General features: G+C 52.0%; 1 protein-coding gene across 1 annotated transcript in view; it reads left to right on the top strand.

Moving 5' to 3' along the window:
• CACNA1I (calcium voltage-gated channel subunit alpha1 I) overlaps window positions 1–25,735 on the top strand; it is a 190,780-nt gene that overhangs the window by 82,823 nt on the left and 82,222 nt on the right. The window contains exon 5 of the mRNA XM_064283506.1: window positions 11,324–11,421. Within this exon, the coding sequence (XP_064139576.1) occupies window positions 11,324–11,421 (98 nt within the window). The remainder of the gene's footprint in view (window positions 1–11,323; window positions 11,422–25,735) is intronic.

Below are 25,735 nucleotides of genomic sequence, written 5' to 3'. Positions count from 1 at the left end.
TCACAAAGAGGAAAGAGGATCAGTATCAACAGCCCGAGGCTGATCCCTATGAGGCAGAGGTCCGATGTGACTCCTCTTTCCGTCATCTTTACCAATTCTGATGCCAATGGTCCCTCCCGCGGCACTCTCTACTTCTCTGCTGAGTTTGATAATTCATTGCAATGGCCACACAGAACTCACAGACAATACTCCCAATTATGGGGATTATTAGGGAAGTGACAGGTTATAATTCAGTTTGGGGAATTATCAGGATACAGTTTTTCCATCAGGACAGCCTCTTAGCTGTGGTCACAGGCATGCCGCTCTGGCCCTCAGCCTTTGCCCTGCTCAGGCAAGTGTCCCAAAGCTATATTAGCTCTGCCAATAAGTGCCCTGAGACACCCCACTCCACCAGTAAGCCTCGGCCTGAAGGTGCTCAGCTCTAGCTCTATGGGTTGGCAAACCTAGCTCCACCAAGTGCCCAGAGGCACCCTACTCCACCAGCAAGCCTCCTGCCTGAAGACACTCAGCTTTCTCACTCTGTGGGCCGCGCTGTCTCCTGCTGGTCTCCTGGTTCTATTGCCTCTGCTGCTACCACTTCTCTGCCTCTGCTTCTGGCCATCTTCCATGTTACAGCTGTTTCTCCTGGTCTTCTGATTTCAGGAGCTTCTCAGTGCAGGGATCCTGGGTCCAAAAGGACATACTCCTCTTGGCTCTTTGTCCTTGGTGGTGGTGAGCTCTTTTCCCACCTCTGGGATGGCTCATTTTAAGCCCGGTGGGATGGCAAAACTGACCAATCCCCTTGGTGGGCCACAATTACCTTATTTGTACAGTCCCACCCAAGTGATGGGTTACAAGACCATGATGAGAAAGGCCACACAAAAGTGAGCCATTGCACCACAAGGACCCAGAGATAGGGTTGCCAGATTTAGCAAATAAAAATACAAGATACCTCGTAAATTTGGATTTCAGATAGACAACAAATAATTTTTTAGCATATGCCATGCAATATTTGAGGTAAGTTTATACTGTAAAACTATTCATTATTTATCTGAAATTCAAACTTATCTGGGTGTCCTGTATTTTATTTAGCAACCCTACCCAGAAATAGTCATTGGAGTGGAGTCACCTGAATGGAGGCTTGTAGAGGAGGTTCAGGGTCTTCTGCCACTGAGATTCCCAGAGCTTTACCATTTCTACCTGCCTGGGGTTTGTTTCCTGGGTGATGCAAACAGTTAACACGCTCAGCTTCTAACTGAAAGGTCGGAGATTCGAGTCCACCCAGAGATAGCCACAAAAAAAAGACCTGGCAATCTACTTCTGAAAAATCAACCGCTGACAACCCTATGGAGCACATTTCTACTCTGACACACATGAGGTCGCCATGAGTTGGATGGCAACTGGTGTGGTGTTTTGGTTTGGAGTCTATGAAGCCCTTTCTTTGACTTTGTGGTCCACTAGGGGTTCTTCCTTCAAGCTCCGCGTTCATTCTGAACATGCCCTGAGCTGGAGTCTAAGTGTCAGTTTATCAGTCAGATGGGCCTAGTAACCTTTGTCCTTCTGGCCTCCTAAGATTTGTGTGAAGATCCCTGGGTGAAAATGATTCATAAATTATAAATTGCTGGCCAAGGTCAAGTTTTACTATCATTACTCCTTAATTCTTTCTTTCCACAATTTCCTTCCTTTCTCCCTCTCTCCTCCCATGAACACCTACTACGTGCTCGGTGCCGGGACATCCGTTGGCAAAGGCTGGCGATCTGGTTACCAACCAACACAAGCATGAGTCATCGCAACTGCCTCCTGACAGCTGATCTGCAGTTTCCAGAATCTCAGCTTCCCTTTTTCCATTAGCTACATCTTAAATTACATTTTAAGAAAGCCCCCGTGGGCCCCTTGCAAAGATTGAGGAAACACCCTATTTTTATCGGCACCACATAGAAATCATCTCCTGGGCGGGGTATTTCCTGGAAAGACGGTGAATCTCAGTCATTTTATGTTGCTTCTTGCCATCTCTAAGCTGATCTTGTCCCTCAAGTTATTTATTTGACAAGCTCAGATGGGGTGCCTACCTCTAAGCCAGGCCCTGGGCTTGGTGCTGGGGACTGAGCTGGGGCTCTGAGCCAGCCTCTGCCTGGAGGAATGGGGGCTTGTACAGGGTATGTCTCAGAGCCAGAGGTGCCCTGGTGGGGGCACAGTGGACACAAGGCAGAGAAAGCCACTCTGCCCAGGGGCGGGGGCCTGGATCTGTAGAAATGCATGCCGACTGGTGAATGCAAAGGCAGGTAGGGCAGAAACAGCCCGGTGCATCCTGGGAACTGGAGATGCCTGGTGTTCCTGGAGGTGGGGCAAGTCGTGGGCAGTGCTAGGAGATGAGGGCCGCGAGGGGACCGTGGTAAGCTTCTGGAGGCCTTACTGCCTGGTTTTTTCTGGGAGGTGGTGGGATCCAAGAAAAGGTTAAACAGTCCTCACGTGATTCCTGGGCGCATGTGAACTGAGGCAGCAGAGGAGGCTCTGGTTTAATAATAGCTCACGCTTCTTTAGCGCTTACTTGTACCAGTGTTCTAAGCGCTGACTATGTATGTGAACATTTAATCCTGTCCACACCCCTGTGAAGTTGGTTTAGTGACTTGCCCAAGATCACACAGCATGTAAGCAGCTGAGTTGGGATTGGAACCCAGGCAGGCTGGTGCCATGCTCTAATCATTGGACAACACTGCCCCCCAGGGATGCTGGCCTTGATTTTATGTTGCAGCTGAAGGGGGTGCTTACAAGATAGAAGGTGGCCTGGCCTGCTCCTTGCCTTGCTGAGGGCTGATGGGTCGGGAGTAGGGGAGTAGATCACACAGAACTCCTGGATCCCCCACTACCTGGCTGTGTGACTTGGGCAAATTGCGTAATCATTCTGAGCCTCACTTTCCTCAGCGGCAGCAGATATCATGATTCTACTGTGGGAAGATTATCTGAAGATCAGGGGCAGATGACCCAATAAGCAAGGTAAGCACAGGTTTACTTGTGCTTACTTACTAATCTGTAGTGAACAATTTCACATTAAAGATGTGGTGCAACACATGTGAAATTGTTCACTACATATTAGTAAGTAAGCACAAGTAAACCTGTGCTTACCTTGCTTACTGGTCATCCGCCCCTGTCTGGGACTGTAACTTTGAGAAGAGGCTTTGATTCTGTAAGAAGGTGCTGTGAGGTTGGTAGGGAGACAGATGTCAGCCTTACCTAGAGAAGCAGAATCTTTGATGTGGTGAAAAAAAGTGAAATTGTTCACTACAGATGATCTGGTAAGCAGGGTAAGCAGAGAGCTTACCTTACCTGTTGGGTAATCCGCCCATGCTGAGGATAGATGTGTAAAGTGCCTGGCACATAGGAAGTGCTCAGGAAATCCTTCAGAACCAGCCAGGCCGCTGAGTCGCAAATGACAAAAACTCAATTCGAATGGCCCCCAAGCCACAAAGGTGGTGGGTTGGCTCATATAACTGAAAAGAACAGAGAACAGAGCTGGGATTTGGGTTCAGCTAGAGGCAGGTGCTCCAACCATATGGTCAGGATCCTGTCTCTGCAGCTTTTATCTTGGCCTTCCTGTATGTTGGCAAAAGTCTGAGGCCACAGCGGAGACAACGTGGCTACCAGGGCCTCCAGGTTTCTGGGCAGCGGCTCAACGAGAGAGCATCATTTTCCCAGCAGTCTCAGCTTAATGGCTGGGCTGCCCCTCACTGGCCCACCTGGAGTCACATGGTCATCCTGGACCAATCATGGCACCTAGGGGTATGACGTTCCCAGGTTGAACATACCTGGGTCTCTGGCCCTCTCCTGGGAGCCAGGGGGACTGGAGGTGGGGAGGAGAAGCTCCTTGGCTGGAATAAGTGGGGGTATGCCCTGAAGAGTCAATGGCCACCCTCCTATGCAGCCCTGGCACAGCGCCTACCCCAGGATGGCCGCCACGGAGCTCTCAGGCCCCTCTCCCCAGATGACAGTCCAGGAACTAGGTTCAGCACTCCTCCTGGGGTGATTTCAGGACAGAAGTGCTCACTTTAAGGCAAAATTACCTAATTAGGCGCTCGGAGCTGGCAGGAGGTAGTGGAAGTTTTTGTTGATTTTTTTTTTTTTTAAAGACTTTTAGCGCTGAAACTGTGTGATAAAGTAAGTGTGTAATTAGGGATTAATTTCTCACTCTCGCAAGTGATGTCTTATTCGGGGCTTGAGGGAAGTCAGCCTAGTGGTTAGTCACCCACAGAACAGCCCCTCCCTCACCTTCTCTCAGAGGATGGGGGACCCAGCTCCCACAGCTGTCATCCAGGGTGGGAAGAGGAGGAAGTGTGAAGAAGATAGTTTCTTCCATCACAGGTGGCCTTCAGCAAAAAATGGGATGCCTTAGCCATGCTAAATATTTTCCTGAGTGGTTACTGTGTATCAGATGCCAGGCTTGCTGCTGGGGGTGTGTGAAGGAGTAAGATGAGGCCTTTGGAGGAGAGAGGTGCAAATGCAGTGCCCAACAGTGCCCTATAGGGAGCACTGTATTGGCCGGTGCTGTTGGTATCCTGGCCCACATTCCCTCATGCCATCCAAGTATCTCCTGCCCTGCAGACAGTTCTCTGTACACAGACAGCCTCCCACCTGTCACCTCTGCCTGGGGGCTTTCTCCAGCACCTTGGGGAGCTGTCCCTCAACCAGTGGGAGAGGGAGCCAGTGGCTAATGCCTCAGCCTCCCACCCTCTGGTGGTCCAATTCTATGGTATGCTCCACACAGTCTCTCAGAGTGTCCCCCCGTGGGATTGTGCCCCAGTTGCCCACAGTGGTAATCTGCTCCTTAGCAGCTTTTCCTTGACTTTTGTCACTTTCCACCTCCCTCACTGTGCTTTCTGGGATCATCCCCCCAAATAAACTATGCTCCAGAGTCCTTGGTTCAGGGTCTGCTTTGGGGGGACCCCAACGGGAGAGAGGTATGAACAGGGTGTGGAAGGAGCCAGAGCAGAGAGGGGTGAGTTCTGCCTTGTGGTCCAGAGAGGGAGTGAGAAGAGGCTTGAGGGAGGATGTGACCTTAAGGATCAGACAGAAGAGAGAGGCAGGGTGTTTGTGGAAGTTTCCTTCTTGTCCCTTGTTACAGAAGGACATCCTATCCTGGGCGTGGGGCCATGGTTGGTGGCGCTCACTTAATTAAGAACCAATGGTCTCATCAGAAGACTCGATGAGACTATCGCCCTGAGATGCTCTTTAAACCTTCAACCAAAACTATTCCTGAGGTCATCATTTAGCAGAAAAGCAGAGTGACACACAAAAATAAAGGATATTACCAATTAGACCTGTGCTCTACTCAAAAAACAAACAAACAAACAAATCATCTGTATGAGTCTGAAAGGTCAACATTTAATCCAAAGCAAAAATGAGAAGATAAGGGGGCAGGGAAACTAGAGTACTGGAAATGAAACAACCAGAATGCAATTAAAGAGAACGTTGACCCAATGTGAAGAATATAACTAAAGTCATTGATCAGTTGTGTGGAAATTGCCAAATGGGAACCTAACTTGCTGTGTAAACTTTCATCAAAAACACAATAAAATATTATAAAAAACAATAGTCTCAGACTAGGATCTATAGGTTACCCTGAAGAGGGAAGATGGAACCTGAGTGGCAGGTGGGCCAGGGGAGTCAGGGACCAGGCAGGAGGTGGTCCTAAGAGTCTCCCATAGAATGTGGGGAGGCTCAAATGGGTTAACACAGGTAAATAATTTGAATTCTCTACCCATCCATCTATCCATCTATTAAGCATCTATGTCTATTGTCAAACTTCATGGCATGCGAACGGGTCACGCTTCCCACATTGTCTCTATTCCCCCGTTCCCGTCTTGCTCCCACAGACCCACTCCTTTCCTTTCCTCCACGCCAGGCACAGAGGAAGCCTATATGGCTTACAGCCTATGACTTTTGTTCGTATTTGTTGAGCCTCTCCCACAAGACTGCCTGTGGTTGGGTGCCTGCCCTTGTCCCATCAGTGGCCATCCCTTTCCTGGGACCAGCCTGTTGCTGCTTCTTGAGCCAGTGGATGAGGCGGGGCCTCGGCAGCTAGAAGGGCCCCTGGCATGGCGGCCAGCAGGCTGTTATTGATGAATGGAGGGGTGGACTCTAACAGTCTGTCAGCTACAAAGGCCCATTGCTGCGACCTGTTTTCCTTTAGGGGGGTCCCTCAAATGGCATCAGGTCTTTATGTTATATCAATAGTTAGACAAGAAGAGGTGAAGAGCGCCACCTGCCTTGTGCCAGGTGTGTAGTGTGCTATGTGCCGCCAATGCGTCCTCTCCCATTGTATAGCGGTCAAGAGCGTGGGCCTCCTAGTCCAGCCTCTGCCACGAGCTTGTGATATGATTTTGGACAAGTCACTTCAACTCTCTGAGCCTCAGTTTTTCATCCACAAGATGGTGCTAACTCTGGGATTCGTGAGGTGCCTAGCATCAGTGGTTAGTAACCTACAAGAACACTGAGGTAGGCATGATTTTACCCAGGAAATGGAGACCCAGAGGTGCAGTGGCTTGTTCAAGATCATGCTGGTGTTGTCGGGTGAAAACCCCAGGTTTTGCTCAGAATGACTTGTTACAGCCAATAACAAGAGGCCAAGGTGGGAGATCAGAAAGATGCCTTTATTTCATTGGACAAGGAAAGGAGCAATCAGGGCTGTTGCCTCCAAGACTGCTTGCAGGCAACTTGAGGAGGTGGGCTTTTACAGAGAGCGGACAAGGAAATGTAAATTCATCGTCAGTGTTCAGAATTGACCTTCATGGAGACGCTCAGACCTTGGGGATGAGATGTATTTTCTTTAGAGCAGGGTTCAGTTCTCTGGGGCGGAGGGAGAGGTTGCCTTTCTTCCATTAGGATGTTAAGTCTCCATCCAGAGGTGGGTTGAGGCCCTCTATGGCCCATCCTGTGATTATCTTGTCAAGGACAATTTAAGAAGAACGTGGAGCCTATTTTTCCCAGTGTAGGAGGATAAGCCAGGGCAGGTGTTTCTTAGAAGGGTTGGGCTCTGAGGCTGCCTGCCTCACCGGTGTCCAGATCTGAGCCCAAGTGAGTCCAGGCTCTGCACAGGGAGGCGCTGGCTTAGGGATTCATTTCTTCCAGTCCTGCTCTCTTAGTTCCTAGCGCTGCTTTAACAGAAATATAGTGGGCGGCTTGAATGAACAGAGATTCGTTAAATCTAGGAGGCTAGAAGTCCAAATTCAAGGCGCCGGCTCTAGAGGAAGGCTTTCTCTCTGTATGGGCTCTGGGAGAAGGCCCTTGTCTCTTTTCAGGTTCTGTTCCTTGGTTCCGTAGTGTTCTTCATGTGGCCTGGCATCTATCTTCCCCTGTCTGTACTTGCTCCCGTGTCTAAACTGCTCATTTTGTATTTCAAAAGTGATTGGCTTAAGACACACCCTACACTCATACAACCTCATTAACATGACAAAGAAAACTGTATTCCCAGATGGGATTATATCCACATGTATGTTGTTGTGTTCCATTGAACTGATTCCAGCTCAAAGCAACCCCATGTGACAGAGTAGAAACTGCCCCAAAGGGCTTCCTGTTGTTGTTGCTGATGTTGAGATGCCGTCGAGTCGGTTCCGACTCATAGCGACCCTATGCACAACAGAATGAAACACTGCCCGGTCCTGCGCCATCCTTACAATCGTTGTTATGCTTGAGCTCATTGTTGCAGCCACTGTGTCAATCCACCCTGTTGAGGGTCTTCCTCTTTTCCGCTGACCCTGTACTCTGCCAAGCACGATGTCCTTCTTCAGGGACTGATCCATCCTGACAACATGTCCAAAGTATGTAAGACGCAGTCTCGCCATCCTTGCCTCTAAGGAGCATTCTGGCCGCCCTTCTTCCAAGACAGATTTGTTCGTTCTTTTGGCAGTCCATGGTATATTCAATATTCTTCGCCAACACCACAGTTCAAAGGCATCAATTCTTCTTCGGTCTTCCTTATTCATTGTCCAGCTTTCACATGCATATGATGTGATTGAATATACCACAGCTTGGGTCAGGCGCACCTTGGTCTTCAGGGTGACATCTTTGCTCTTCAACACTTTGAAGAGGTCCTTTGCAGCAGATTTGCCCAATGCAATGCATCTCTTGATTTCTTGACAGCTGCTTGCATGGCCGTTGATGTGGATCCAAGTAAAAGGAAATCCTTGACAACTTCAATCTTTTCTCTGTTTATCATGGTGTTGCTCATTGGTCCAGTTGTGAGGATTTTTGTTTTCTTTATGTTGAGGTGTAATCCATACTGAAGGCTGTGGTCTTTGATCTTCATCAGTAAGTGCTTCAAGTCCTCTTCACTTTCAGCAAGCAAGGTTGTGTTACCTGCATAACGCAGGTTGTTAATGAGTCTTCCTCCAATCCTGATGTCCCGTTCTTCTTCATATAGTCCAGCTTCTCGGATTATTTGTTCAGCATACAGATTAAATAGGTATGGTGAAAGAATACAACCCTGACCCACACCTTTCCTGACTTTAAACCCATCAATATCCCCTTGTTCTGTCCGAACAACTGCCTCTTGATCTATGTAAAGGTTCCTCATGAGCACAGTAAAGTGTTCTGGAATTCCAGGACACTTAATTATGCTCATGAGGAAACTTTACTTAATTGTGCTCATGAGGCTTCCCAGTAGGCTGTAATCTTTGTTATCCTTCTAGGCTGTAATCTTTTCCTGGTCTCTTCTCCCGCTGGTGGGTTTGAACCCTGACCTTTTGGTTAACAGATGAGAACTTGAATGTTTCTCCACTAGGGCTGCTATCCACGTGCATAGGGGTTAGGATTTACAGCACGTATTTTTGGAGGACATAGCACCATAACACCTACCTTCAGACAACTCTGCCTCCCCGCCTTGGTGAATGACATCGTCATTCTCTCTGTCCCAGGAAGTCAGCCTTGACGGAAGTCAGCTCTTTCCTCCTAGAAGCACCCCCTCACTGGTTGCTGTGGACAGCCCTGAGCTTTCCCCAGCCCTGCCGCTGTGCCCCTTGCCAGAGCTGGGTTCTTGCAGGACCAGGTTCAGTCTGGGGTGGCCCTGGAACCCCCACCTCCAGTGCACCCAGCAAAGCATAAACTGAGCCTCTGGCGACTCAGCTCTCCCCAGGGGCTGGTGGAAGAGGATACAGTTGGGTGGGGTGGGGGTGGGGCATGGGGCAGGGTGTGGGGAGGAGGGGCTGTCTGTAGCTGGGCCTGGCTGCCTGCCGTGGGGTGACTCTCCTAGGCCTGTGGGACGTGTGTGCCAGTGGGAGCGCCTGTTTGTGTGCCAGTGTGTGCCACCCCCGCTGCGCCTCCGTCACACACATCTCCCTGGCTGCCTGGAGAGCTCTTTCTACAAAATATGAAAATGACAATTTGGCTCACCCACGCGCAAAATCCTTACCCGACCGCTCCCTCGCTGCCCCCTCCCGCTGCCGCTGGCCCGCACCCCCACGTCACCCTCTCTTCTGAGCTGCTGCCCTGGCTCTTCCCCTCCCTCCTGCTCTTCCTCCACCCTTGCCTCCCAGGCCTCTGTCTCTAGTTCTAGGTCTCTGCCACTTTTTTGGTTACTCCTCCTCATCTGAATTTGGGGTCGGTAGGAGTGTGCTGTGTATGAGGATGTGTATGCTCGTGCCTGTATGCAGGTGTGTGAATGTGTGTGTGTGTGTGTGTGTCAGAGAGAAAGCCCACAGGAGCTGAGCCTGCACTTCAGTGAGCCGGGGAATGGATGGAGGCATTCCAGGCCAAGGGGCTTTCGCTCAATTACTCTGCAAGCAGTGGGAGGGGGCGGGCAGCTTCACAACAATCGGACAGGTTTGCACCGTCTGTAGGAAAAGCCTTCATTTCCTGCTGACTGTGGTTGACAGGTGGAGCTGGCAGCAGTGTCGGGGCTTTGGGGTGGGGGGCTGGGAGAGAAAGGTTCTAGCCCGCAGGGCGCCCAGGGCCAGGTTGGGGCTGTAGGCCCTGGCACCTCCCCCAGATTGCGGAGTTCTGTCTTTTGGGGTGAGGGGAGTAGCAATTGAGCATGGTAGGATCTGACCTGAGCACAAGAAACCACAGAGGTGGGACCCTCGAGATTTGCCTCCTGTGGGAGATCTGGGAAGACTTTCTGGGGGAGGCAAACTGTCTCCAAAGAGCTTCAGGGCTGGGTGTATGTGGATGAGGGGGTGGATCTGTTTGATGAGGCCCCAAGGAAGAGAACTAGGGCAGTGAGGAGGGCTCCAGGGCTGCTTTGAATCTCTCCTCTGCCCAACTGGTGCTTCGGGATTAGGAGCTGGGTTGAGTCATCCTTGGGTCTGTAGCACCCAGACTAGCCTAGTGCATCATGGACACAAGGACCCCAGGGGCATCTGCACAGAGCCTTAAAGCGTGGGTAGGGTTTCATGGCCAGAGATGAGGGAAGGGTGTGCCAGGCAGAAGAGTCAGCATGAGCAAAGCCTGGAGGCAGGCAGTGCAGGGAGCCAGTGAGGCGGGAGCCTGGGCGTCTCCACAGTGGGCTTGCTGGGCAGGTGTGATGGAGGGGAGCTGACATGCCTAGGAAGGAGAGTGGGCTGTTCCTGCAGTCAAAGGGGTCCAAAAACCAAAAACCAAACCCAGTGCTGTCGAGTCAATTCTGACTCATAGCAACCCTACAGGACAGAGTAGAACTACCCCGTAGAGTTTCCAACCATACCCTTATCATGGTTAGCAGCCGTAGCACTTAACCACTACACCACCAGGGTTTCCGTCAATGGGGTCAGGGAGGAAAAACCACAAAGTACAGTGTGCCTGCCAGGTCCCTGGAGATGTGGTCTGGCGTGAGCCCCAGGTGGAGTTCGGAGGCTGGGGAAGCAGGGAGAGAGGGCTAGATCTGGTGTGACCCTGGCTCTACACCTCTACCCATCCACTGTGTGACCTGAGGCACCCAATGTCCCCTCTCTGAACCTTGTCTTCTCATCTATAAGTCAGGGCTTCTAACCCTGGCTCATGAGGGTTTGGGGCAATGAGGGCATTACAACCCCTGATGCTGGGACTGAATGCCCAGTGTCCTCTGGGGTCAGCCAGAGGATCCCTCCGGGACTTAGTCTCCTCCTCTTGGGCGTCTTTGTTGGTCCTCCCAACCCCCTGTGTGTCCTGGAATCTTCCCAGCAGTCTACGGGGTAGATGCTACCACTTCCATTTTACAGAGGAGGAGACAGAGAGAACAACCCAAGGTCACATGCTGACTGAGGCAGAGCCAGGATTCTGACCCCTTTTCTTACCTTTCCCAAGCACTCTGTGGGTGCTTGGAGACCCCTGTGGACCACCCATGGCCCAGCCACCCATCCTGCCATGTCCCTTACTGGTCTCTCCTCCCCTCTCTCCGCAGAATGGTCGAGTACTCCCTGGACCTTCAGAACATCAACCTGTCGGCCATCCGCACCGTGCGTGTCCTGAGGCCCCTCAAAGCTATCAACCGTGTGCCCAGTGAGTCTGCCTGCTCAGCTCCCCATTCCTGGCCCACCCAGCTGACCCCACATTCACTCACTCAAAAAAGACTGACTAACACCTTCAAGTGCCTCTTCAGGGCATGGGGGAGCCTATGGCAGCCCACCAATGTGGGCTTGCTCCCTTGGAGCTCATGGCCGAGCATTTGGGAAGAAGATGCTGGAGACGGCCCTGTTGCCTCTGAGCTCCCAAAGAACTCAGATCGCAGCATGCTGGGGAGTCTGGCTTTTCAGGGACAAAAGGTTCCTTGGGGGACAGTTCACAGGCTGCCAGGGTGGGAACGTGTGAAAAGACGCTGCTTGGCTTGAGAGAGGGCATCATGGAGCATTCCACTAGGGTGTGAGTCCCCAGGCCTCGCACTTGTCCCAACTGACTTAGAACTCTAGCTTCCCATCCACGCACCTACCTATCCACCCATACGTGCATCCACCCACTCGCCCATCCACCCATACGTCCATCCACCCACTCACCCATCCAACGTCTATCCACCTCCTCTCGCATTTATCCACCCACTTACACATCCACCCATCTATCCACTTACCAACTTGCCCATGTGTCCATCCACCCACTCACCCATCCACCCACACGTCCATCCACCCACTCTCCCATTTATCCACCCACTCATCCATCCACCCATCCATCCACTTACCTATCCACCCATACGTCCATCCACCCACTCACCCATCCACCCATACGTCCATCCACTACCCATTCACCCATCTGTCCACTTGCCCACCTGTCCTTTTGTCCATCTACCCACTTACCTATCTATTTACCCACTCAGCCATCCACCCACCAGCCACTCACTCAACCATCCACCTGTAGGTCCATTTACCCACTCGCCTATCCATCCATCCACCTACCCATCCATCCAACTACCCATCTATGCATCTACCCATCCGCCCAGCGAGTATTAAGAGAGGTTATCTTATAACAACAACCTCTGGCATGTGCCCAGCATTGTCGTTTCCAAAGGCTTTTCATCTCCACAATCTCTTTTGAGGTGGAGCTATTGTCACTATACAGATGGAAAAAACTATACGTGACCCCATATCCTAAGCCTCCCATTGGGTCATGTGATCTGACCAGTGAGACATGGCTTTTGAGCCAGAGACAATCTAAGAGGGGGGAAGCTCTGGGCACAGGACATGTGTATCTCTGGGTGGGGTTTGGACATGTGACATGGGTGTGTGTGGGTGTGAGGATCTGAGGGTGTCCACGAGAGACCACATGGGTGTGCACACAGGAAGGGGTGTGTGGGTGCGTGTCTCCTGCCCCACCCCCTCTTCCTTCTCTCTCCCGCTGGGTGAGGAGCTCATTAAGCCGCTGCTTGGCTGTGGAGGTCACTCTGCACCGCCCTCAGCACCGGCCTGCCTGTTCTCAAGAGAAGGACAGGGATTGACCCTTCACCACCATCCCCTGTGCTCCTGGAGGCTCCAATTACGGAGGCCCAGTGACCCAGAAAGACCAGGAGGAGCTGGGAGTCTCTCCTCTGGGGCCTCCTTCTGCCAATAGCACCTCTGGGAGGCCCAGTGCGGTCCTGGGTTGGAGGTGTGTGTTTCCCACTCCAGAGCCTGACTCCCGCTCTCAGTCAACAACAGTGTTGGAGGAGATGCAGTAACCCTCTGGGATCCAAAATATAACCAATGGCAGCCCTCCCACCTCCGCCCCCATTTTAGAAACTGCACAACATTCCACCTGGAAAGAAACCTTAAGATAAATTCATACTTACGAATAATTTAATTAATAACAGGAGCCTTAAGCTGTTATTTAAGCTGTTAGAGCAGGTGAAGCCTTTTAAGGCCATTTGTCTAGCCCTCTCATTTTATAGAAGGAGTGGTTGCCTCCTTTTTTTTCCTTAGGTAAATTTTCCCAAAATGTTCAAAGTCCTTCCATTTATCTTGAGAGCACCTGTCTTGGAAATCATTCAACAATAGCCTGTAGCTCTCAGCTTCACCACTAGATGGCAAGCTAGAGAGTTAAGAGGCAAAGTCCAATTATAGTGTTATTAACTGTAAAGCTGTGGGGAGTGCGGTGGCTGCCTGCAGTTTAAAATATACAGAGGAGGCTGCAAAGCCTCAACATGATCAACCAGAAAGACCCAGTTGGGTTGTCAGGGGCACAAACTGTGGTCTCAGCTCTCCACGAACCTACTGTGTGACCTCAGAAGTTCCTTGCTGTCTCTGGACCTCAGTTTCTACAAAGCATTGGATGAGTGATTCTCAGCTTGGTCCAGGATAGATGGGGAACCTGGGAGTCATGGTGCTCTTCACAGAACCTTGTAAAAATATGTCCTGCAGGTCCTGTCCTGGCCACTCATCCTTTGAGTTGGAGGGGAAGGCTGGGGAGGGAGGAAGGAAGCCCAAGACTGTGAGTTCTAGGTTCTGGTTCCTTGCTGTGTGACCTTTCATAAGTCACTGCCCCTCTCTGGGCCTCTGTAAGATGGGGCTAGATTATTTCCAAATGTGCCCCCTCCTGACACCAGCGAACTCCTGGCCTCTCCTGGCTTATACACCTCTCAAACTGCTGCAGTCCCCCTAAAGCCCATTGAGCCATTTAACTATGACAAGTGCTTTTTTTTTTTTTCCTCCAGTAGGAAATTAGGACAGTTGTTGCCAAGGCCTGAGCCACCGAAGCCGCTCTTGTCTCAGCCCAGGCCACTGCAGTAGCTGGCCCACATCTGTGCCTGGCCACTGCACACCCCTGGCCCAGGCTGTGGAAGGGAGTTCGAGGCAGACCCTGAGGACTGAGCCTGGCCTGGGCCACTCACCCTCCCCAGAACTCCCTCTTATTCACAGTCCCTGCTTCAGCAGTAACCTGCCTCTATGTGGGCTGGGCCTGTGGGGGGGTTGGGGGAGGGCAGACAGAGAGGTGGATGAGGTGCTCCCAGGCCAGGGGGTCACAGACAGGGAGGCAAATACTGTCCATTTGTCAAGCCCTCACATTTTACAGGAGGGACAACTTTGTCCTCAGATGCCACATCCCTGCCCAGAGTCACCAGGGAATGGGTGACTTGTCAGGGGAACAGGCTGTGGGGAAGTTCAGTGTAGGCCCCTGGCTATAGGACAGGGAACCAAAGTTTTGCTTGGAACTGACAACCCCAGGTGCTAGTCCCAGTGGCTCCACTTAACTGCTTTGGACCCTGGGCAAGCTGTGTTCCTCTCTGGGCCTCTGTTTCCCCAGTTCTGAAATGGGGTCAATGAGACCCATTTCTATACGGTTTTATAAATACGAAGTGCCATATAAAGAGCTTAGCATCAGGGACGTCATCTCAGAGGTGGCAACATCAAGCTGGTTTTGGAAGACATTCACCAAGTGCATGTGGGGGGTGGGAGGAAGGTGTTCCTGGCAGAGGGGCTGGTGTGTGCCGAGGTGGAATGGGGGAACGTTTCCCAGGAGCAGTGACTGGAGAGGGGGCTGCATGTTCGGAGGAGACAGGAGGTGAGTTTCTCACACACTCTAGGGATTTAATAATAATAATAATGATAAATGGCTAAAATTCACCAAGTGCTTGCTACCAGCCCATCACTGTGCTTCACATGGGCCGCATCCTTCCATCTTTGTATCAGCCCTGAGATCTTGGTACCCGTAGAGTTAAGGGGCAGTTTGAAAGACTGCCTTCACTTCTGACACCAATTGCAGGGTCAGGGGTCCCCAAGACCACCTTTAAATTCAATAATTTGCTAGAAGGACTCATGGGAAGCTGTTATACTCATGGTTATGGTTTATTACAGTGAAAAGAGACAGAGTAAAATTAGCCAAGGGAAAAGGCGCATGGGGCAGAGGCGAGGAAAGTCCCAGATGTGGAGCTTTCAGCGTCCTCTCCTCGTGGAGTTCGGACAGTGTTACTTTCCTGTCATGTGTGACTACATGCATGGAGTGTTGCCAACCAAGGAAGCTCACCTGAGCCTCAGTGTCTCATCTTTATTGGCACTGCATCACATAGATTTGGTCGACTGCCCATGTGGCTGACCTCAGCCTCTAGTCCCTCCAGAAGTTGAGCAGATACCATATGATCCAAAGCTCTTATTCTCAGTCATGTTGTTACTATCATGCATGGGCCAAGGTCCCCAGGCAAACAAAGACACTCAGATATGACATTCCCAGGCCTTAGAGATTACCTCCCAGAAACTGAGGGCAAAACCTCTCTTTAGACAAAGTTAAATTCTTTTCCACACAGTGCTGTTATGATGCCTGCTTTACAGATGAGAAAACTGAGGCAGAGAGGGGTTGAATAACCTGTCCCAGGGATGTGAGGGGGGCTGGCAGATTGCTTTGAAACTGAGCTTGCATGATAAACACTGCATTTTCATTTAGAGTGTGTTTATTTGGGGCTTGGGGGTAGCCAGTGGAGGCTATGAGGAGGCTGAATCCTTGCCCAGGCCACACCTTGGACTTCAGGCTGTGTCTATCCATGGCACCCACAGCAGGCTCCCAGGCTGCCCTGAAGGGGCCTCAATGGGGAAGCAAGGGAGGGAAGGAGGGAGGTGAGGCAGAGAAGAGGGGAGATGACATTGAGAGGCTTGGTTTCCCTGTGGCTGCTCCTTCCCGAGAAGGACAGGGTGGAGTGAGTGGAGAACATCTGGCTAGAACATCTGGTGAGAACCTAACTCAGGAACAGGAAGGAGCAGCAGGGACAGTGAGAAGAGAAATGTGTGCGAGTGGGGCAGGGCGAAGGTAGCCTCTCTGGGGTCAAGTTTGATTCTGTAAAAGGGGGGGGGTTCCTGGGAGAGACAGCAGATCAAGGGAGTGGGCCATGTGCATTTGTTCATTCATTCACTCATTCCTTCATTCATCCAAAGTAGCATCCACTGAGGGTTCCAAAGAAGATTCAGGTACAACATCGGCCCTGCAGAGAGACACATGGGCCAAGGAGTGATAGGCCAGTGGGACCCCTTTTTTAATGGAGGCAGGGGGACAGGAGCACCATCGTGCACTTAGAGAAGACTTCCCAGAAGAGGGAGTGATGGATATTTGAAGAATGAGTAAGAGTTCACTTGGGGCCACAGATGGTGGGCAGCATTCAGTGTGGCGGTGCTGGGAGGGGAGCACTAACTGGCGGGGGAGGGTGGGGGAACTGCAGGCCTCTCCTGGGATGAGGGTGCAGGGGTGCTCCTTGGCTGGGGTTCATTCTTTCCACTTCAGCAGTGGAAGCCAGGCTGCCTCATCAGCCTGCAGCCACCTCCCCAGGTGGGTAGGGCCAGGTCCTTGGCCTTGGCGTCCAGCCCTACATTGCCTGGCTTGGCTCCCGGCACTGTGCCCCTGATTATTTGGCATTCATGGTGGCAGAAGCAGCAGACGGCCTCTCCCGGCTGCTCAGCGCCCTCTGCTGACCTGGCCAGACCAGAGAGAGTGGGGGGCCCTCGTAGCCCAGCCACGGCCTTGGTCCCCTCACCTGTGGCCTGGTCCCTGTTCCTGGTCACAGGCTCTGCCCTCGGCAGACTTTGGCCCGGTTTTGGCTTTTTCCATTTGAGCTGGCCTGGTAGAGTGGCCATGCCAATCTGGGTTGACAGCTCCTGTCTGCAAAGAGCACTCTGAACCTTGAGGGGACACTCCTGTCATGAAGCGTATCCCCTTCCTCCTGTGTCTCCTCCATGTGTCCCCTACCACCCCTGCCTGGCTGTGCCCAGGCTCCCTGAGGGCAGAGGCTCGAGTCCAGTGGTCCCAACCCACAAGGGTAGAAAGGCTGGGCAGCTCCGTCAGTTCCCACCCATCATCGGTCTCCACCACACTCCTGCTGTCCGCAGACCATCTCCACCCTGAGGCCACCCATGTTACACACCCAGCCCAGACTCCGATCTCCAGAGCCCCAGACTCCGAGCCCTAACTAAACAACGCTACAGGGATGTACCCCAGACATCCCAGATGCCACATGTCCGCACTGCGCTCTACACCCACTCCCACTTCCATCTCCCCTGAGGGCTGTGCCATCACCCCGGTCCTCAGGCCCCAAACCTGGAGTCAGCCTCAACTCCTCTTCCTCCCACATCCCACGTCCATTCCTTTGACTTAACCCTCAACATAGCTCCAGCATCCAGCCCCATCTCCACTGCCGTTACTATCTGGACCAGCCACCACCATCTTTTGGGTGGTCATCATGGCCTTCTCATCTTCTCCCTGCTTCCACCATGCCCCCCCACAGCCCATTCTCCACCCAGCAGCTGGGTGGGCCTTTTAAAGCCATTGTCAGATCACATTTCTCCTCTGCTTTATTGGACATGTGCCAGCTTCTGCCAGGGCACCACTTGTAGCCAGGAGGAAGGAACCCACTCAGGGCAAGGGGCCTGAGGCTGTGCCAGCCACCAGCACCCCACACTCTGATCTGATAGGTCAGTGGGGAGAGGGAGTCTGCTGCTCCTTTCGGTAGCTCCCTTGGTGTTTGTTGGAGAAGCCAGAGTCCTTACAACAACCTGCAAGGCCCTATGTGCTCTGACCCCTCTCCCCTCCAACCTCATCCCTTCCCTCACCTCACTCCAAGCGCCCTGGCCCCTTGCTCACTTGTCCTTGACTGTGCCAAGCAGGCTCCCTCACCAGGCCTTTGCTCCCACTGTGGCCTGTGCTAGGACTGCTCTTCCCCAGATACCCACACAGCGACTCCCCACCTCCTCCATGGCTCTGCTCAATGTCCCCCTGCCTTTGAGGCCTCTTCTACCCACTGGCCATCCCCAACCAGATCCCCAGCGCCAACATGTAACCCCTCATCCTTGACCCTAGTCTTTTTGTTTGTTGTTTTTGTCTGTCTCCTGGTGTTGTTGTTAGGTGCCGTCAAGTCAGTTCCAGCCCATAGCAACCCCATGTACAACAGAGCGAAAAGCTGTCCTGTCCTGTGCCATCCTCATAGTCCTTACTATGTTTGAGCCCATTGTTGCAGCCACTGTGTTCTCCATCTCTTTGATGGTCTTCCTCTTTTTCATTGACCCTCAACTTTACCAAGCATGATGTCCTCCAAGAACTGGTACCTGCTGATAACACATCCAAGGTACGTGAGACCAAGTCTCTTCATCCTTGCTTCTAAGGAGCATTCTGGCTGTACTTCTTCCAAGACAGATTTGTTGATTCTTCTGGCAGTCCATGGTAGAGTCAATATTCTTCATCACCACAATTCAAAGGCATCAATTCTTCTTCAGTCTTCCTTATTCATTGTCCAGCTTTCGCATGCATATGAGGCGATTGAAAACACCATGGCTTGGGTCAGGTACACCTTAGTCTCAAAGTGACATCTTTGCTTTTTCACACTTTAAAGAGATCTTTTGCAGCAGATTTGCCCAATGCAATGCATCATTTGATTTCTTGACTGCTGCTTCCGTGGGCATTGATTGTGGATCCAGGTAAAATGAAATCCTTGACAACTTCAGTCTTTTCTCTGTTTATCATGATCTGCTTTTTGGTCCAGTCCTGAGGGTTTTTGTTTTCTTTATGTTGAGCTGTAATCCGTACTGAAGGCTGTAGTCTTTGATCTTCATCAGTAAGTGCTTCAAGTCCTCTTTGCTTTCAGCAAGCAAGGTTGCGTCATCTGCATATTGCAGGTTATTAGCAAGTCTTTCTCCAATCCTGATGCCAAATTCTCCTTCATATAGTCCATCTTCTTGGATTATTTGCTCCGCATACAGATTGAATAAATATACCCAGAACGTCAGCTCCACAAGGGCAAGGAATTTTGTTGTTGTTGTTTTTAACTGATGTATCCGTAGAGCCCAGACTGGTGCTTGTATTGAGGGCATATGGCCCTCAATAAATAGTTGTTGAATGAATTCACCTATGAGTTCATTCATTCTTTCCCTCCCTGCCTCCCTCCCCTCCATTCACTCAAGCGATGTCCTCTGAGGGCTGCTCTGTGCTGGACGCTGGGCTAGAGTGGAGGACCTGGGCACCCTGCACTCAGGGCTCTCCACACAATGTCCTAAGTGCTGTGATAGTGGGGGATAGGGCTGTGGCAGCTCATCACAGGGGCCCGGCCCAACCTGGGGACCAGAAGATGGGACTGCTAAACTGAAAGCTGAGAAAGGAGGAGAGAGATGGCCTTCCAGGCTTGGGTCGGGGCTAGGAGTGGGCCAGTCTGGCCGGGCACAGAGGGTCGCCTCCTGCCTTGGGAAGTGGCTTAGGACCTGCCCCGGGGGCCCCACAGCTGTGAGAGGATGCTTAGCAGCAGACAGTGGAGGAGGCACCTTAGGTGGGTAGAGGGGGCACAAGGTCGGGTTGGGTGCTGGAGGTGTCTGCCAGTCTGGCCATAGCAGCAGGTGCGGATGTGGTATGCATGGTGGACGGAGGGAGATGAAGCTGGCAAGACAGGCTGGGGCTGGATTGTGCGGCCTGTGAGCCAGGGACGGGGTGGGGAGGGGATAAGGATTTGCACTGTCCTTATGGAGTAGATGGGCTCTGGGAGGCTTCTGACCTCAGGGGCTCTTCTGTCGGAGCTCTCCTGGCCCCATGGTACTCCTAAGAGTTGGCTGGACAGAAAACAGCATCTCTTTCTGCAGATAAGGCCACTGGGGCCCAGAAGGGACAAGCTATGCCTCAAGGCCGCTTGCTAGGACTGGCACTGATAGTCTGCTTCAGGCTCACTGGTCCTGGTGCCCATGGGGGTGGGGGCTGCATCATTGGCTGCCAGGGTTCTCTTCCCCTTCTCAGCTGGTGGGTGGGCAGGGCCTTCAACCACACTCATGGCACCCCCTGCAGCCTGCCCCTGCAGGGCAGCCTGGTCCCTGCCCCTGGCTGAAGTCACACTGAGTCATGCTAAGGAAGCAGAACCAGGTAGGCCCTGAGAGAGGATGAGTCAGAGCCATGAGGGAACTAAGGCAGAGGACTTTATGACTCCTGGGATGAGAATCAGGGAAGGCTGCCTGGAGGAGGAGGGTTTGGCTTTGGAGGGAGATAAGGTGGAAAGGATTGTTTGAGATAGATGGTGGCAGGTCTTGTAGGCTATTTCTCTCTCTTTCAGTCTCCCTTTTTCTTTTCCTTCCTCCTGTTTATCCATCTACCCACTCTCACCCATGTATCCATCCATTCGTCCATACATCCATCTGCCTGCCTGCCCACCCGTCTGTCTGTCCTTCCATTAATTTATCCATCCATCCATCCATCCATCCATCCATCCATCCATCCATCCATCCATCCATCCATCCATCCATCCATCCATCCATCCATCCACCCACCCACCCAGCCATCCACCCACCCATCCATCCACCCACCCATCCATCCACCCCCCCACCCCCCCATCCCCTCATCCCCTCATCCCCCCACCCACCCACTCACCCATCCATCCCTAATTTATCTTCTTACTCTGTTTCGCATGCTCTCTTTCTTAGTTTCTTACTCTCGGTCTCTGTCTTAATCTTCTCTGCCTCTCTGTTTCTCTCTCTCTCTCTCCTCTGTCCTCTCCTGCTTCCCACATTGTGCCTGGTGCCCGGGGAATTGAGGGCAGAGTGTAACCGGCCAACCTGTCTTAGCTAATTACTTGATCGTGGGCATAAAAGGAGGATTAACTGGGGCCTTGTGGGGTCTTCCCTGACTCCCTAATCTTGTGGTCCCTTTTCCCTGGCACGGAAGCCAGGAGCTCTTTCTAAGTCTCTAATTAGCTAATTACGTCTTCTCGGCTCTGCGGCCCTGGGAGTCCCTAGGCCCCAGGGAGGGCCGTGAAGTGTGCTGGGGCCTGCTCAGCAGAAGGAGGTGGGAAGCCAGCGGGCAGGTTTTCAGGAGCCTTTCAGAATTTCAATATCCTGGAGAACAAGGGAAATGTAATTAATTGAGCAACAAAGGCCAGGCCCTTGGGAGCAGCCGTGTGGAGCAAGCCAGGCTGGGATCGTGCTGAGCCTCTTTCTCCAGGCCCTTCGGATCCAGCTTCTTCTTTTCCACCATTCTGTGGCCCTCTTGGTTACCTCCGCTCTTTCCCTGGCCACCAGGATTGCCCCTTCCCTTTGCATAGCCAAGGGCTCTGCAGCTTGGAAGGCTGCCCACAGGCATCTGCCCCCGGGCATCTGCCCGCCCCACCCGGACCCGTCATCTGGAACAGAACCCCAGCCTTCTTAGACCTGCCTCGCTGCCTCCACGCCTCTCTGGATGTTTACCCCCAGGCCTTTGCCTGAGCTACTCCCTCTGCCAGCCTAGCTCAGTGTTAGCCCTTGAGGATGTGCTCTGGGCTGTCCCCCCTCCCAGGCATGGTCCTTTGTTCCCAACACTGTGGTCCCCTCTCCCCTGCTGCCAAGGGATGGTGGCACCTTTGGATTCCCTGTGGCCCATCACTGTGCTTGACATGCAAACCAAACACCACCAGTTGCCATCAAGTCGATTCTCACTCATGGTGACCCCATGTATGTAGAGTAGAACTGCCCCATAGAGTTTTCAAGGCTGTGGCCTTTCGGAGGCAGATTGTCAGGCCTTTCGTCCAAGGCACCTCTGGGAGGGTTCAAACCACCAACTTTTCAGTTAGCAGCTGAGCACTTAACTGTTTGTGCCACCCAAAGACTCTGAGTGTTCATTACAGCAGGTGTTCATTACGTGTTTGATGAATGAGTGAATGAATGAATGAATGAATGGTGGGGCACCAGAAGGGCCTGCAACTGACTGACTTAACATTTGGATGGATTACGAGGGTGCCTGTCCTATTTTTTTTTTGCTTCCCTTCTCCACACACCCTGTCACTTCCTTGTTTAGGAGTGGATGTGGGGAGGCGGGGCACTGAGCCCCTACCCTGGCCTGTTCTCAGTGGGAGGAGGCAGCTTGCCAGGAAGTCCCACTGCCTTTCCCCAGAGGAGGCTGACCTAGTTTTGTGGGGAGGGAAGATGGGGGTGGGCGTTAATCATTGATTGGAAATCACTCTACACTGAGCTCATGATGCAAATCCCAAATAATTACCTTCATTAATAGCCACCTCAACATCACCCTCAGAATGAATAAAAATCTGGATGGGGCTACTGTTCTCCTCTTTGTCCCCATCCCTCCATTCTCTCCTCTTCCCTCTTCCATTCTCTCTCCTGACTTATCACATCATTCATCATGAAAGGTCATTCAACAAATGCTGGCTGGGCCTGTATTCTGGGCCAGGACCAATTGGGTTCTTGGAACACCAAGGTGAATCAGACACAGACCCTGCCCCCAGGAGTGCACAGCCCTGTGTAAGAGACAGGAGGGAAAACAGACACCTATACACTAGGACTGGGAGATGACCAGATGTTGATGTGAATGGGGCCTTCTGGGTTCTGCAGTGTGCAGCCTGCACAACTGTACATGGCAGCCTAGGCTAGGACAGAGGTGCTAAGATTCCTCAGAGCAGAAGAGAGAGGGATGAACTCTACCTGGGATGGGGTGGGAAAGGGTCTGGGAAAGCTTCACAGAAGGAAAGTAGAGCTTGAACTGGGCTATAGTGGCTGAGTAGGAGTTTGCCAGGCAGAAGAGAGGTGGAAGGGTGTTCTAGGAAGAGGGAACAGCATGAATAAAAGCATGGAGATGTGAAATCCCACAGTATGTTTACAGAACTTCAAATAATTTTGTATTGCTAGGCATAGTATGGGTATTGGCATGAGAAATAGAGGGATGAAACTAGAAAGGGGCCCAGGGCTAGATCCCTCAGGGCCTGGTTGGGGGGAGGGTTCTGCACCAAGAGTGACCCACCAGCTCTTGACCCTCTTTGGGGCCACCGGTGCTTGTGTGGACCTTCTCCCCAGAAAAATTCATGGCATTTTACAACAATTTCGTAAGGCTCATTGACCCCCTGGAGTTCCTTCATGGAGCCCCTTCCCTTAGGGTCCATCAATCCCAGCTTCTGTAGGAGATGGGAGCCCACAGAGGAGTTCACATATGGGAGCGACATGCTCAGATTTGTGTTCTAGAGAGTGGCTGTCCATCAGGAATCTTGCTCTGTCTCTGGGCTCTGCTTTCTCTTGGATGGCTTTAATTTCAGGCAGATGTTGTCCTGAGCAAGATGGCCCCAGCACCTCCAGGCTTACCTCCTCCCAGCACAACAACCTCTGCAAAAAGAGAGGATCTCTTTCCCTGTGGTTCCAGCAGAAGTCCCAGGGCTGATGGTCATTGGTCCTGGCTGGGGTCAATCCCACATTGCACCAATCACTGGAGGGCTAGGGAATGCAATATGCTCATTGGCCAGGCCTTAGTCATGTGGTCTGCATATCAGCTCCACTCAACCACATGTACAGCTAGAGTGGGGGTGACTGGGGACAGCTGGACCTCCCTGTGGTAGAGTCAGGAGGGAGGTCTGGGGATCTGGGAGTGGACAATATACAGACGGTAAATGAGGTCATGACCCTAAATGGCATCACTCAGACTTGGGAGATCCAGGGACTGCACCTGTGGAGAGAGAGAGGGAAGAGGGGGGTTGCAGATGGGTCAGCCCTGGGCAGGAGGTGGGGGAAGGATGAAAGACAGATGTGAAGGGCAGTAAGTGTGGGTGGAGGACAAGGAGTTGGGGAAGGTTACCATTTTCGCCGTGGGGTGGGAACCCTAGAGTTTACTGAGACATGCCACTGCCTGGCTGGGTGATACTGTCCCACTTCTGTGCTCATCAAGAATCCCTGAGAACACAACAGAAAATCCCTGATGGAGCAGGAGAAAAGTGGGATTCAGACCTCAAATTCTAGTAAAAAGATCAGACTTAATGGTCTGACTGAGAGTGGAGGGACCTCAGAGGTCATAGTCTGCAGACTCTCTGTTAGCCCAGGATTAAACCATCCCTGAAGCCAACTCTTCAGACAAAGATTAGGCTGGACTATAAGACTAAAATGATACTGGTGAGGAGTATGCTTCTTAGCTCAAGTAGGCACATGAGACTATGTAGGCAGCTCCTGTCTGGAGGCGAGATGAGAAGGCAGAGGGGACAGGAGCTGGTTGAATGGACATGAGAAATACAGGGTGGAGAGGAGGAGTGTGTTGTCACATTGTAGGGAGAGCAACTATGGTCCCATAACAATGTGTGTATAAGTGTTTGTGTGAGAAATTGACTTGAATTGTAAACTTTCCCTTAAAGCAGGATGGAAAAAAAAGAAAAGAACCCCTGAACTGACCATCTGGGGTCTCCTGAGGGGCCAATCTGCCCAGAGAGATCTCTGTGCACATGTGCTGGGAGGCAGTTCCAGGAGGGTGGCTGGGCTGTAGAGGTGGGGGACCCGGGTTCTGATTCCAGCCCGGAATCTGCCAAACTGCATGACTTTATGCAAGATGTTTTTCTCTCTTAGCCTCCGTTTCCTCGTCTATACGTGGGCCCTCAGCCTGGGAACCTTTGAAGAGTGGCTGCTGTCCTCTTGGGCCCTTTGCTGAGGGGCTCATCCTCTAAGAGGGGGAGAGACTGGCCAAGATCCCTCAGGCCACAAGCCCCAGGGCTGGGTTTTGAACCTGGGTCTCTCTGAATTCAAGGCTGTGTGCTTTCTTCAGCCCTTCTCTCCTGCCTGTGGGTTTCCAGGCCATCAGACCTCTGGGATATGACTACCACACACACAGCCTACTTTCCTTCCCATGGCTGCCTGAAGCTCCCTGTGAAAATAGTAGTAATAGCATCAGAACCTGTCTAAGTTCAGGGGGGATAATGAGAATCAAGATCAGCTCAAGGCTGGTTTCTGTGAGATGGAGGTCAAACATGCCTCTACTCTCCAACCTTTTTACAAATTCTGACACCAGCTGTCCCGCCCACGGCACTCTCTGTGTCTCTGCTGGGTTCGATAATACCATTTCAATGGCCACACAGAACTCACAGACTATACTTACAGTTAAGTGGTTTATTAAAGAAGTAACAGAAGACAACTTGGGATCAGGATCAACAGGCTACAACTCAGAACCAGGATCAGGAAGCCTGTAGGCAAAGTCTGGAAGGCTCCTCTGAAGTAGAGAGCACGTCCCTCCTTTCTTCAGTACAGCAGAGCTCTCTCAGCTGTGCAGGCGAGCAAGCAGGCCTTTCTCTCTGCTGTGCATGCTACCTCTCAGCCATGCAGGCCTTCTCTTTGCCCCCTGAGGACAGACCTTCTCTCGGTTCCTTGAGGACAGGCTTCTCTGCCTTCGGCCTCTCTACTACCAGCCTGCTAACTGACCCAGCTCATAGCCAGTGCAGCAGTTTTGTTCGGCTCTCTTAGCTGCGTTCCTTGCAGCAGGTTTCTGCTGTCATCACAGACTTTGCCACAGGGCCCCTTCCAGGCCTCTTGGTGTTTTCAATGTTAAAGCCTTCAGATCTTTTAGGAGGTTCCTTGCCTCCACACTTTCTGCTTCTCTCTTCTTTCTGCTTCTGTCTGCCCACCTCTGTGGGGATGGCTGAGTATGTAAGCAAACTCCTGGTCAATTTCAAGGCATGGCCCTC

Source organism: Loxodonta africana, chromosome 4 (assembly GCF_030014295.1).
Source record: "Loxodonta africana isolate mLoxAfr1 chromosome 4, mLoxAfr1.hap2, whole genome shotgun sequence".
Lineage (NCBI taxonomy): Eukaryota > Metazoa > Chordata > Mammalia > Proboscidea > Elephantidae > Loxodonta > Loxodonta africana.
The sequence above is the reverse complement of the archived record's forward strand: the minus strand, read 5'-3'. Positions and strand labels throughout refer to the sequence as shown.